Below are 14,285 nucleotides of genomic sequence, written 5' to 3' on the forward strand. Positions count from 1 at the left end.
TAGTGTTTCATCCTGATGAATCTCATCAAGTGTATCACAAATCGTACACCACAATTCATGTTGTAGATTACCAATATCAGAGCTCTGGATACGAAAGAGAGAGATTTGTTTCATAATCTAATTTGGGGCAGATAAATTTATTGATTCTTGCTATGCTTATATAGTATGGTTAACAGAGTTCATACAGGTGGGTTACTTGACAAAATCTGGTTGAAAGAATGAAAAAAAAAAAAAAATTGGACCACACACATGCTACCAAAAAATCTGTAAAACAAAACTTGTGCGCTTAGCGTTTTTCAAATTTGCATGCGTAAACATCCTCTGAAACAAATCTTATTTTCTGCACAACGTCACCTCCACACAATCCGCATAACTATTAGGATCCGACAAAAGAGAAGTAAAAACTAAAAGGCAGATGAACGAGGACAAGCATCTTTAATGGATCAAATTTTCTACAAATTAGTACCCAAGCCCAAATTCAGAACAGCATTTTGCTTTCCCGAGGTAAGTTCGTTCCAGACACACAGAAAAGAAAAAGAAAAGGAAAAAAACCACATAAAGCATTAATCCATATTTGAATCAGAAACTACGATATAGCAATATTAAACCTAGGGCATTCATTTGGGATGATAAATTTGAGCTATGAATGCTGCAGGTCGATATCTTCAAGGCTAAAAGGTGTCTTCACTCAGGAAGTACTTGAACGTTGCAACAAGAGTAGATTAAAGGTACACAAGGCTATTTACATAAGGTATGTATCTCGTGTCACGACCTGTAGATGTCATGCCCAGTGCTTTAGTTTCTTTTGTGAGCAAGTCATAAACATATAGATTTCCGGGCTGCTGAACCAACAGCTTGTTACCAGCAGCAGCAACCACATTCAGTTCAGATACAAGCCCACCAATCACTTTCTTGTCAAGAACTACCCTGTCTCTCTCTTCCCACATCCTGGCACGGGTGCCCATTTGCATAGTATTACTGTGGGTATTAGCCAATACTTGAACCATTATCGAGTGCCCAATAGCATGAGCTGAACAAAGCTTTCCATTCATCATTCCTAAAACACCATTTTCTGAATGATAGCTTCGGAGCATTTGTGATCTATCTTTCGTCAGATCATAAGCTAGAAGACCCCTTGATTTCCAGTAAACAACCCCATTCACATGAACCCCTGATTTTGTTTCCACGGAATATGAAGTAAAACAAATCTCTCCGGAAACTTTCCAGGATCCTTCTTTGGAGGAGTATATCTCAAATTCAGTGGCATCGTCAAAGTCAGCAGATGGAAAGGCACAAACAAGCTTGTAATCGACCTCAAAGTTGAGCAGGGATGGTTCAAATATGAGCACGACTGAAGGATGTAACCCATGATCAGCATTTGGTTCTGGGAGTTTCTTCCACTGCTGGGTAACAGGATTGCAAATGTAGTAGGCTTTATTCCCAGTTTTAGATTGGCAGCAAAGCAGCCCATTGGATGAAGACAAAATGTCAATTGGTTCAGGCAAAAATCTCAAAGAGGGATCAGGTACACCACAAGCTATTGGGTCGTCGGAGATGAATGATGGTAGTTCTCCAGGTACTTGGCTAAAGAAACCGAAGGTCGAACCACAACAAATTGACTGATTATGGGCAAAGAATGGAGTCGATATCTGAAGTTTCCAGTCTCTACACACACAGAGAAACCTGAAAAGTGATTTTGCAGGTAGGAAAGGAAGGGCATGTTCCCTTATGATTTGGCTGAGGTCCATATACATCTTATTGTTCAGCATACCAAGGAATTTGTCCAGCCTTCTCCCACGATCCATTTATTTGTAATTAGATAAGTTCTATTTGATACTGCAGCCACAAATAAAAATTTCGTACAGCAGCTGATTAATAAAATAGAGTGTAGAGAGAAATCATGATAGAGGAAAAAAGTCCATTTTAGTTTGTGATTCTAAAGCTATTATTTTACCTGTCTATGTAGAATATATAGTTACCTATTTTAGTATTAGCAGGTAGCTACTCTGATATAAAGTTCCAGCACACGAGGAAATAGAGTTAATTAAATCATTGCGTACTGAAATTTACCTTAGATTACCACTTGCTCACTGAACCAAAAATGATTACCCATTACTCATTCATTTATTCAAATGTTTACCCATTCATCACTCGTTTAAATTCTTTGCCAAAATTGACGGAAAACTCCATGTGTGCAAACGGAAAGCTGACTCGGCACATTAATACCATTAATTTATTCACTTGGATTAAGAATAAATTTAAAATTAAAAACCCCAAATTACAAACACAAAATCCCTATATTTAAATAAAATTAAAATCCCCCAAATTGAACGAATATCATTCACCAGTGATAAATAAGAACAAATTTAAGAACAAGAATGTGTGAAGATCCGTCTATTGCAATCGGGGGTTTTTTAAATAAAAAATAAAACAGAAGTTGGGGTTTTAAATTTTATTTAAACATTTTGTATTTGTAATTTGGGGTTTTTAAGTTTTATTTTATTCTTAATCCAAGTGAATAAATTAATGGTATAAATGAGCCGAGTCAGCTTTCCGTTTGCACACGTGGAGTTTTCCGTCAATTTTGGCAAAGAATTTAAACGGAGTGATGAATGGATAAACATTTGAATAAATGAGTGAGCAATGGATAACATTTTTTTAGTTCAGTGAGCAAGTGGTAACCCAAGGTAAAATTCAGTAATCAATGATTTAATTAACTCCAAAGAAATAATTTACTTTTTAAGACCGTGTGAAGAATTACAGTTAAAAGTCATTTTTCCTCTGTCTAGTATAACTTCATGTAAATTGCTCCAATGTATCATTTAACTGCTGGCTGTGAAAATCGAACACTCCTACTAGGGCGCTATGTGTCTTTATCCGACATGTCTTGTTCCTTGTAGGACACTGTCACGCCTCATATACATGGGTCCAGCAAGCCACATAAGGTATCCTATTTTAAACATATTTTTTAAATTTCTAGTGCTTGAGGGTTACATTCCTTGAGCAAGTGTTTGACAAGCCATGTGTTGTGGAGCAAAATAATCTGTCAAATGAGCTATTTTGATATAGTGTCTAATGGAGCAATAAACAAACAATATTGTGGGTTTTGGGCTTTCATGACCAGAATTCTGGATCCGTTATTTTAAGATAGGAAAAATTGATAAAATATGCTTGCTTAATTAACAATATAATGCATTTCGGTTCAACTACCTGTTCCACCAATCTGCTCAGTCCATTAATGATCTGTGCACTACTTTTAAATATACAAAACAGGCTATTTAAGGCCACAAGGAACAATCATTTCAAAGGACTTGTAAAAAAATGGACATGGTTGATATAAATCAAGATCAAAGCACATAACAGAACTTTATTCGAATAAATAAGAATGTATACGGAGATGACCATGCACATCAAGAAATGTATGTATCGAGGTAATTGAATGAATGACTACCCACGCAGTAACTTTAACTTACTCTTAACTTCCTGATTCTTTATTCATAAAAGTTACTTTTGTGAATGCAGTTTAATCACCATTTCTATATCTTCACAATTTCCTCTGCCAACAATTACATATGGTCAAAAATATTACGTATTTCACAAAATGAATAACATGTTTCAAAACTTGAATTTAACTTGAGAACTCTTACAAAAAGTTCAAAGAAAAAAAATGATGCAATCAATTCATTGGGACTATCACAACTATCTCCAAGTTGGCTTTGTTAGCAAAGCTGACAAATGTCACCAAAAATAATTTTACTACGGTGATATTGTAGTAGAATATAACTCAACCACATATATAACACAAAATGCAATTGCCTGCCAAAGCCCATGGCAAAGACCTAAGTAGCCTATGCCCTGTAGACTTAATTTATCATTAATATTTCATTTTTAATTATTGTCCTTTAAATTTAGTGCATCAGCATATTAGAGTGGTTTGAATCAAATGGATAACTACTGCTAAGTTAAAAGATAAACTCCACATCACATTTTGTGCTTATTAGAACTATATGCACGAAATGGGTATTAAGATGAACATATTATCACACGAGAATTAAAAAAAAAAAAATGAGGATATACAAAATCATGTAGTGGTGGCACTAACTGAACACGAATTAAGTGAAGGACAAGTTAGACGCTTTGAGCATGTCTTGCGTGTACCTAAAGAAAATCCAATTCACAAAAGAAATGTGATCGAAGTAGAATAGGTTTGAAGAGGACAAGGTAAACCAAATTAATGACTCCAGGTAGTTCAAAATTGTTTGATTTCTTTAGACGTTTCAGGAGTTGTAGTGTTAACATTATTGACAATAAGTCTCGTCTTGTTGTATCTTCTTCTTGTAGATAAGTATCAAGAATCAACAAAATATGCACCCATCATATGCTACTATGCTAGAGATAGCTACAATACACATCAAAAACATCATTAGTAATTTCTAAATAAGTTAAGATACATCATAATACTAACAAAACACCAATCAATTGGATTTCAAGTAATGGTTAGAATGTGACACAAGCTCATGGATTGCATCTATCAAACAAAAAGAATTGACGGCAGACAGATGGTTATCCCTTCATTTCCTAGTTTTCTCTGCTTCAAAAATTGAACCCACGGGAAGATGCATTTTCATCATCTCACATATTAGTGGCGATGCAGATGTGGGGAAAGATTTCACTTGGAAATAGAGGAATGATGTTCTATAGTAGAGTACAAGGAGAGAGTAGGTTAAATTGTTAATTCCTCCATGAGTGCACACATCAGCAGCCACCTCTATGCTCTGAGGTGTGCACCTTAGTAAGTCGAAGCATAAGCCTTCAAAAAAACAAAAAAGGCACTCAAGCCGTAAGCTTTGAGAACTTAATGAAGGCCTCATTTGAGGCATACACCTCTTGCATTTTATAAAAGAATGGTAATAAACTACAAATCTGTTACATGATCACTAATTTGACAATTTATTATTTACTACTTTATCAATCTATTTTATGTTTATTTCCAAGTTAAACTTGTAACTTTGGTAAATTGTTTTATTATAAACTTTCATGATATTTTTTCACTTATTACAGGCATAATTATTATGTTTCTTACATTTTTTAAAAGGTATTTAATAGGTTTGTGTTGACTGTTGAGGCATACATATCAAAATACGCCTTTCACTTTGTAAAGAAGTTGGATTCTTAGCCAAGCACCCACTTGCTTGGTAGTGACTGAGGCTTTCTAAACACTGGACTTGTGAGCATTTAAGGACGTGAAAAAAGGATTAGAGCATGTTCAACACGTTTAAAAGTAATCAAACTTACATTTTAGTGACGTATTTGGTTAGCATGATTTCCCAAAGCATGTTTCGCAAGGTTTAAAAAGTTCATCCAGCCCAGCAGATCCATTGTTTATGCGGCAGTGCAATGTAGCTGTAAGTGAAAATGTAGGTTTTAAAATAAACAATTTCCTTTTTGATAAAAATAAATGCACAATCCAATACACTTTACTTACTTTGTTGAGATAATTCTATATAATTTCATTATTAGATATTTTAACAACATGTCTACTGCAAAACCCATTTCCCCTTGCAAAGTTGGTATAAATAGAAAATTCCTTCTCTCTATATCAAGCAAAATTTCTCTCCAATTCCATAATAACCAAACCATGGGTTAGACAACCCAAAATATGAAAAAGAACAGCAAACAAAACCCTAGGTGGAGCATGAGAATTCAAGCAAAGACAACCCAAAATATGAAAAAGAACAGCAAACAAAACCCTAGGTGGAGCATGAGAATTCAAACAAGTAAACATTGAACTAAAATATGAAAAATTTCAACAAATTCGTAAAAATAAAAATAAAAGAAATCTTTATATGCACGCAATCATATAATACAAAAATCATAGCCTTCGTACAAGAAAAGAGAAAAGATGAATTTTGTGATATTTTGAGAGATTTTTTTTATTATTGATTGGAATTAGTACCGATCAGCGATAAATTAATCGGATTAAAAGACACTTAAAATAGAGGAGAAATATTCATACCTAGTTGATTTCGATTATTGATCGAGACTACAGGAAGAGGATAGTCGAGTTTCTTGAATAAATGGTTGATTTTACTTTAGGTATTTTTTTTAATATTTTCTCTATCATTTATAACCTTTTCACTCTCTTAACGTGGTGGGTGGAAATAGGGCTTGAAGCTTATTTGAGCGGTTATGAACTTAGGGCGCAGTGATCATGAAGAGAGAAAGCCAGTCCCACCTTTGAGTGAGTAAATAAAAAATGACGATTAAAATAGTAAAATAATGGTCAAAAATTAATTTTTTTGAGATAAAAAATTACTATCAAACGAGAGCTTAAGTATTTCTATTTAATAAACTTAAAAATATATTTTAATAATCATCGAATTTTGTCAAGTGTTACTACTTCATAACTGAACTTGAAATATATCTCAATGGATACTGAACCATGCACCGTGCTATTTTTCATATTAGACATAATTCAATTGAACTAAATTAGACAATTTTACATCTTAATTATTAATTAAATCATATCCAAATACACATTAGTCAGCACAACTATGAATATAAAATCATTAAATTGGGTAAGGTGTTGAACAATTAGTGTTAAATCATATTCAACGATTCTCCATTACAATTGAACAGACAATTAAATCTGAATTTTAATTCAAACTTGCACATTTCATTTCCTTCTACTAATAATTTTCTCAAATTTTGCCTAAATTCAAATCAGATTATCCAAATTCTTTTATTTTTTTTGTGATCTTTTTCTATGTTTTTATTGGTAATTATGTTATTTTGTTCTAATAATTATCAGACTCCCTTAAAGTAATTCGCTAATATTTGAATGGAGTAGAAGTATTGAATGATTCACAAAAAGTCACAACATCTAGGTATTATTTTATTTTATTCTTTTGTTCATTTACTATTATTAGTTATTTTATATCATTTAACTATAATCAATGAATTCATGTACTATATTTTTATATTTATGAAGAGAATGAATCGTGTATTATAATTGTAAATGGATGCCACTATTATTGATTAAGAGTTTAAAATATTTATATCATGTTGTTGCATTATAATGATTATAATTATATAATTTTGATTTATAAATTTTTTTAATAATACAACTAATGTTTTAGCGTGAATTTTTATACTAATATTTATAATTTAACTTATTTGATATATATTAATTTTTTCATTATTAAACCGTAGTTTTAAACCGAACCAAACCGAAAAAAAAATGGTTTGAATTGGTTGGATTTAGAAATTGAACCGGCTTGTTTTGGTTTGGAAAAATTTCAAATCGCTTTTAATGGTTTTGTTTGAAAATTTGTCTCAAACCGCTCAAATCGAACCGTATTTATCCCTAAATAATATGGTGTATAATTCAATAACCATTGAGATACATTTTTAAAATGTCAAAAGCTATTTTTAAGATAAAAAATTTATTTTTGAATATATTTGAAAAAAAAATGAAAATACTTTATCAAACTAGAAATGTTTTTAATGCAAAATGACATAAGTAAACTCTTCTGCGAGAAATAGAAGTCAATTGACCTTATGTCAACTTTATATAATTAACTTCGGGGAAGAGTTCAGAAATCATGTTTTAACTATGCGTAATTCAAAATTCAGGTTACAAGTTTTATTAGTGCAAAAATTAGGTTTTAACTAATTAATTTAAAATATTTATTAAATAATGATAATAAAGTCACAATTATATTATTAATGGTTACAAATTCACAATTATAGGTCACTGATTTATTTATTGGTGTGTATCATCAAATTAATTGGTCACAGATATTTTTGATGTCACAAATCAAAATTTTGATTAGTCACAGATTATTTAGAAGTCACATATCAAGAAATTTGGTCACAGATCAATAAATTATAGGTCCCAAATTGTCACAAATCCAAAAAAGTATAGGTCACAGGTAACATATTTTTAAATTTAATGGTCACATATTATTTTTTTAGTCACAAAATGATCAAATTTTTAGGCCATTGATTAATAATCACCACATTACTTGGTCCCAATCACTACCTCGGCCACGACAATACCACCACCAAGTCACGCTGGTTGCAATGTCGTTCTCACCAAATCGTGCATTTTTACTCACAGTAGCGATAGAGAGAAGGAAAGAGGTGGAACACCACCAACCACCACCACCACCACCACCAAGGCAAATCTGCAGCGGTGTTTCTCATCGGACCGATGACAGCGAACATGGAGAAGGAAGATGAGAGATTAACAACCACTGCCACGACTTCCACAACCACCACCACCGCCAACCAACATCACAACCACCATCACCTAAAAACCAACAACAAATCAGATCACACAATCAACGCCACCACTACAGCCACCGCCAAGATCTGAAAATACAACCAACAAAATCTCAAACACACCAACAATACCTCGAAATCACAACCTGCAGATTGAAGCTAGAGCCGGTCCTGTGTAGTTTCAGTACGCCTAAACTAGCAGTAGTGCAGCAAGTCGTGTGCAGCTGCCGTTCAAGCGTGACGATGCTGCTGCCACTGCAAGAGTCATTGCATCGGTCATATGCAGCTGCCTGCCGTCGCCCAAACCAGCACGACCGTTGAGGCTGGAGTCGGAGCCTCCTTTCTTGTACTTGTCACCGGAGCCAGCGAAGAGAGGGAAAAGGAAGGCCAACACTGATGAGGAATGAAATTGGCGGGCGACGACAATGAGATGAATCCAAATGGGAGGAGGAAGAGAGGGTGGCGAGAGAGAGACGAGATATGAGAATTGAAAAATGATTTAGGATTTGTTTGGGTAGAATATATAGTACCTGATTTATGTAATATCTGATTTTAGAATTGTGATTTTAAAACACTGGCTTTGGTGTAATTTCCACTTAACCTCGAGCACCAATCAATCCCGAGGGTCGGGCTACAATTTATTGTGTAAAGAAACCATCCTATTATCGGATTGGTGACCAATCCTCCTGCAATTGGAGCTGTCTCGACTGCACTATTAGTCTATTACGACTTTTGCCGCCTTTTTTTGCCATTGCATGCAATGGTTGATAAGGAGGGAATTTGCTTTTGTTATTGACATAGTAATTACTTTGGGTTCTTAATAGTGGTTGTGTCGAGGGAGGTGGAGATATAGGCAACATTTTAAGAGGATTAAGAGTGGCAACCTAGGCTTGAAGAAGTGAAGTTTTTGAAAGTAATCAATTCATATTATGCGGGTGATGCACCATTGCAACTTCATTAACCCCCCCCCGCCCCTTCCCCGGCCCCTCTCTTTTTTCCTCTCTCCCGCACTAGGTGAAGGAAGGTTTTTTTTGTCTCGGTGTGTGTGTGGAATAAAGCATTCGACTAGTCTATAAAGAATTCAGCCCATAACCTTGAAAATTGATGTCAAATGACCACATTGCCTAAAATTGATGGAAAGCTTGAAGAAACATTCAAGAATTCTCCACAAGTTCATCATAGGACATGTATATACATATGTAAATGTAAGAAATACTTGGTTGATGATTATCTTCTTTTCCTTTTTTAATTCTTGTGAAATGTTGTATATTAGCCTTGATAATTCTGAAACAATCTATGGTAGTAACTTAGTGCAATGTGGCCATGCCTGTGTGTGTACTCATGATTGAAGATGACTGATTCTTCAAAGAAACTTAGGACAGTGACCCCATCATCAATTTAGATACTCCAAGCCAATACGATCATTTTGACTAGTCAAGTCTTCCGCAGCAGATATATTCCTCGAATCAAGTGAGTCAACAATACATAAGCAACAAATCTAGGCACGCAACTTATTATGCTGTAACCAGTCAAAAAACACAAAAAAATATGCACATTTTTCACGAACGAAAAGGCAGGTCAACCATAAAGCTACCGACTAAAGGGACCATCCAAAAGAAGGAAAATGGAAAAATGTCAAAGCCAATATAACGAATCCAAGTTCAAATGACTTGAAAAGCTAACATTTTCAACCCCGAGCTAGCTTCTTGATTACAGCAGCCATGTACTTACCCTGATGCTCTGCCAGGGCCAGCTCCATTTCACTTGCTTCTCTTGTGCCATCCCCAGCAAAGACTCCAGCACCATATGGAGAACCCCCTCTAATGGAATCCATTTTGAACATACCAGCGCCAAAAGTATACCCAATGGGCACAAATAGCATCCCATGATGAGCTAGCTGAGTGATTGCTGTCCATCTGCAACACAAACAAAAGGGATATATTTACATTTGGGACAAAGCAAATGCTGTTTGAAAGGGCACTCATGATCTCAACGAATGACAACCTCAAAACCCGAGAAAGATGAATGGCCAAAGCATTTGGAAACGGGGTATGCTTAACACATATAGTATGATAGCATCCTCTATAATTTGTTTGAAGATGCTACCAGCGCCAAAAGTGGTGCAGTTTGTAATTTTTAGGGTGGTATGTGGATATAAACATATCCAAAACTGTGTCATCTGTCCTTAAAAGTAAGAAATATCCAAGTAATTCTCAACGTATACAAAATTTCCACTCGTTACAACTACCCAGCCACGCTAATGTTTATAGAAGATTCTGGAGAAACAGAAATCAGGGCATAAATGATCAAGACAAGCTAGCACATAATCTTTATTCATCTCTCTTCAAGTAATTGAGATTCTGAAAGGGGGCCTTTTATGGATGATCATGATAATAGAGTTAGTGATCCAGTACTGCAGCTTTCAAGGCATCAAACCAGAAACTTTCCCGAAACCAAAAACGATAATAATATGAGCTAGCCTCTTGCTCACAGCAATGATTACCAACATTGTGATTCTATAATTTTAAATCAATCTCCAGACAAAGATCTTCATTATGTCACTTCTTTCCCACATACAAAAACTCTATGGAATAGGGCCAATTGATGGACTCAGCATATGGGAGGGTTCCGGAATTGATAGAGTCAAGTCATAAATGGCATTCAAATCGTCAAATCATTATCTTATTTCTAACTTGAATCACTGAGTGAAGAAACAAAAAGAGTCCTTGTTTTCCAAGTTTTTTAGAAGATAAGATCTTGTGTATGTAATTTTGTAAATTGAAAGTATATTGATAATTACTAACTTATGAGACCAGTTTCTTGTTTCCCCTTCCTGCCTTCCTCTTCTTCCAAAACTACTCTCCATTTCTTTTCCCAATTTCTTAGTGAAATATAAAACGCAGAGGCTTTTGACTAGTCAGGATAGACATATCATCCCATGAAAGGCGTACCGTGCATCTTGGAGATGAGCAAAACTCGATTGAAGATGGGAATGTTAGCAATACTAAATGATCCAGGCTTTGAAAGTGAGTAAGGCAAAGTAAAGGATCGACATGTCAAAAGAGGGAAGTCCACAAAAAATTTCCATCATAACTGGGAGAGGGCATTTAAGGTTATTAAACTAATTAATGAGATTCTAAAGATAAATGATGATTTATGAATAGAGGATGACTGCTTTTGTACTTATTTACTAGAATAAAGAAGATATTTATAATCATAAAAAGTACAAAGTTGTTAAGCTTACAAGTCTCCTAGAAGAAATTTGTCATTAGTGATGAGAATCTGTTATAGAAGTCATTTACTTAAGAAATTAATGAAATGCAGGGAAAAGAACCAAAATTTGCATACAATGTTTACTGATTTAGGAAATGCGTGTGATAGGGAGTGATAAGAAGTTTTATGGTGAATGTCATGCCACAAATTAAAAGAATGACAATTTACATAGGTGGATTGTTTTAAAATGCTATTCCAGGCTCAAGTCTTGAGGCACGCCACACGAGGCTTTCTTTGAATGCCTAGAGTGTCATTCTTGAGGTTTTACGCCTTGATACAAAAGAGGAAGGGAAAAAATAATGCACTATTATATATATATTTTTTTGAAAAGTAATCAAATAATTTTATTAATCAATGGATAATACATGGGAGGTGTATTATCAATTTAAACAAGAAAGAAACGACATAAATAATTGGCAGAAACTAATAGTGATGAAAATAGTGTAAGGATAAAATATGAAAATGACTCTATATTATTCTATTAGTAGAGGTGATATGGGACTTCTAGGTTGATTCCACATCTAGCAGAAGTACATTACAATTCTTTCATGTGAATACTAAGAGCCTGTTTGATAACCATTATTGTAAAAAATAATAATAATAATAATAGAGTTTTAAATAGTGATTTTTAGGAAAATGCGCGTTTAAAAAGTGGAAAAAAAAATTTGATATACACGTAGAATATTTTATTGTGTGAATATGAATGGAAATAATTTTATTTCTCAAAGCTCTTCTTGTAACTGTGACAGCAATACATCGATCTTTGTTTCCAAAAGATTAACTCGATCTTCTAATTGTTTTTCTTCCTCAGATGTAATGTCCCAAGGCCACAATGGTTGCTCTGATACCATTTTAATAGAACCCCAACTGTTAAAGCTGGCTGGTTTAATGCAAAGATGAAAACTGAAATAAAAATGAGTAATTTTATTGAAATGAACGTAAGAAAGGACTCCAAATAATCCAGAACATTCGAGAGGCTCGAGACTCTCCCACTAGACTCAGCATACACGTGAATGAATGAATATCCCAACTCCCCCTTACATTTATAGACAATCTATCTATTACCCTTTTACCCCTTTTGCTAACAACCTATGGAATACTCTAGAATTGTTGATGGCTTGGGCTGCAATTTGATTGGATGTCTATCATTACCCTCGACTCGAAATCCACCTTGTCCTCAAGGTGGATGTGTGGTTCAACTTCAAAATTCAAATTTCCATTTAGCTGTACCATTCTTGGAGTAAGCTTGCCACAGCTATTAGCAAGTATAGGCAATCGTCCATCAACCAGTAAAATTTTATCCATACAAATTCCATAACCAGTTGCATTTATGGAAACCATAGAAGAGTTTGGGCTAGGGAATTTATTTCCATTTTTATTTGGGCTGTAAATCATTTTGGCGTGCTTAATGAGCTCAGTTTTGTCTTCTAGCCTTTAGGCCAATTTCAAAAGTTGGCCCACACCTTAAGGCTTCAACAAGGTTTGAAACCCATTAACAAAATTGCCCAGACATAACTTCTCTGGTAATGTCGAGAAGGGACCTGCCAGACTATTGAGCAGCCTCCGGTAATCCCAGCAATTCCAGCCGTCTATACCATCCTCGATTATCTCGAATTTTGACGAAATTTCAGAGATAAGGGTATGATCTGGTGCAGCTGTTGTCAAACATTTTTTCAACCGATGTTCTGCTCGCCATTTATATTCATGTCTTTGATACTTGCTCCAAATTCCTCCGATTTTGGGAAAATTTCTGAGCTGATGGTCAACTTAGGTGAGGTAGCTGCCCACCCCTTTTCCTTCCTGTCCAGTTCCTCCCGACGGTGCGTGATGCGGGTATTTGCTCCAATTTCCTCCAATTTTGGGGAAATCTCAGAAGCAATGGTGAGTTCTAGCGAATTTTCTATAATCCCCTTATCCTGCCTTTCTCGTTCCAGTCCTTCCCATTCTTTTATCATCAAATCGAGCTTCTCTGTCATTTTAGACATCGCTCTCTAAAATTCGAATTTTATTTTTCGAAGCTCTTCTTGTAACTGTGACTGCAATACATCGATCTTTGTTTCCAAAAGATTAACTCGATCTTCTAATTGTTTTTCTTCCTCAGATGTAATGTCCCAAGGCCACAATGGTTGCTCTGATACTATTTTGACAGAAACCCAACTGTTAAAGCTGACTGGTTTAATGCAGAGATGAAAACGGAAATGAAAATGAGTAATTTTATTGAAATGAACGTAAGAAAGGACTCCAAACAACCCAAAGCACTCGAAAGGCTCGGGACTCTCCCACTAGACTCAACATACACGTGAATGAATGAATATCCCAACTCTCCCTTACATTTATAGACAATTTGCTAGCTATCTATCACCCTTTTATCCTTTTGCTAACAAACTATGGAATACTCTAGAATTGTTGATGGCTTGGGCTGTAATTTGATTGGATGTCTATCATGTGAATGTGTAGTTGAAAATAATCTAATAGCAAATCATAAAATAAATTAATGTGTGTCAAACAGGCACTAAGTTCGGAATTTATTATTGCTACTTGATTAATCTATATATGGTTGTTTGCAAGTTAGACCTTTTATTTTTTTTAATTCGTTTTATTATTAATTTTTAAGATGGTTTGTGGTTCACTTAGAACATGTTTTTGTATTTTATATTACACTGAATTATTTTATAGGTTTGTCAATGCACTAGTATCCCCAATTAAGACTTTCTAAACAATGCAAG

General features: G+C 34.7%; 2 protein-coding genes across 3 annotated transcripts in view; both read right to left on the reverse strand.

Annotated features, from left to right (window-relative positions):
- Positions 1 to 405: 405 nt before the first annotated feature.
- Positions 406 to 6,206, reverse strand: LOC111409013 (F-box protein At5g49610-like). Of its 2 annotated transcripts, XM_023038904.1 has the most exons (3): positions 6,017 to 6,204; positions 5,296 to 5,403; positions 406 to 1,836 (listed from the first exon to the last, which is right to left on the reverse strand). In XM_023038904.1, the coding sequence occupies exon 3, from the start codon at positions 1,803 to 1,805 to the stop codon at positions 723 to 725; it is 1,083 nt and encodes a 360-aa protein (XP_022894672.1). In that variant the 5' UTR covers positions 1,806 to 1,836; positions 5,296 to 5,403; positions 6,017 to 6,204; the 3' UTR covers positions 406 to 722. The 2 variants fall into 2 exon arrangements, with proteins under 2 accessions (XP_022894672.1, XP_022894674.1); XM_023038906.1 differs by lacking the exon at positions 5,296 to 5,403 and having other exon boundaries at positions 6,017 to 6,206.
- Positions 6,207 to 9,710: 3,504 nt separating this feature from the next.
- LOC111409014 (probable NAD(P)H dehydrogenase (quinone) FQR1-like 2) overlaps positions 9,711 to 14,285 on the reverse strand; it is a 6,757-nt gene continuing 2,182 nt past the window's right edge. The window contains exon 2 of the mRNA XM_023038907.1: positions 9,711 to 10,202. Coding sequence (XP_022894675.1) covers positions 9,974 to 10,202 — 229 coding nt within the window. The 3' untranslated portion in view covers positions 9,711 to 9,973. The remainder of the gene's footprint in view (positions 10,203 to 14,285) is intronic.

The sequence above is a fragment of the Olea europaea genome, chromosome 14 (assembly GCF_002742605.1).
Source record: "Olea europaea var. sylvestris chromosome 14, O_europaea_v1, whole genome shotgun sequence".
Classification (NCBI taxonomy): Eukaryota; Viridiplantae; Streptophyta; class Magnoliopsida; order Lamiales; family Oleaceae; genus Olea; species Olea europaea.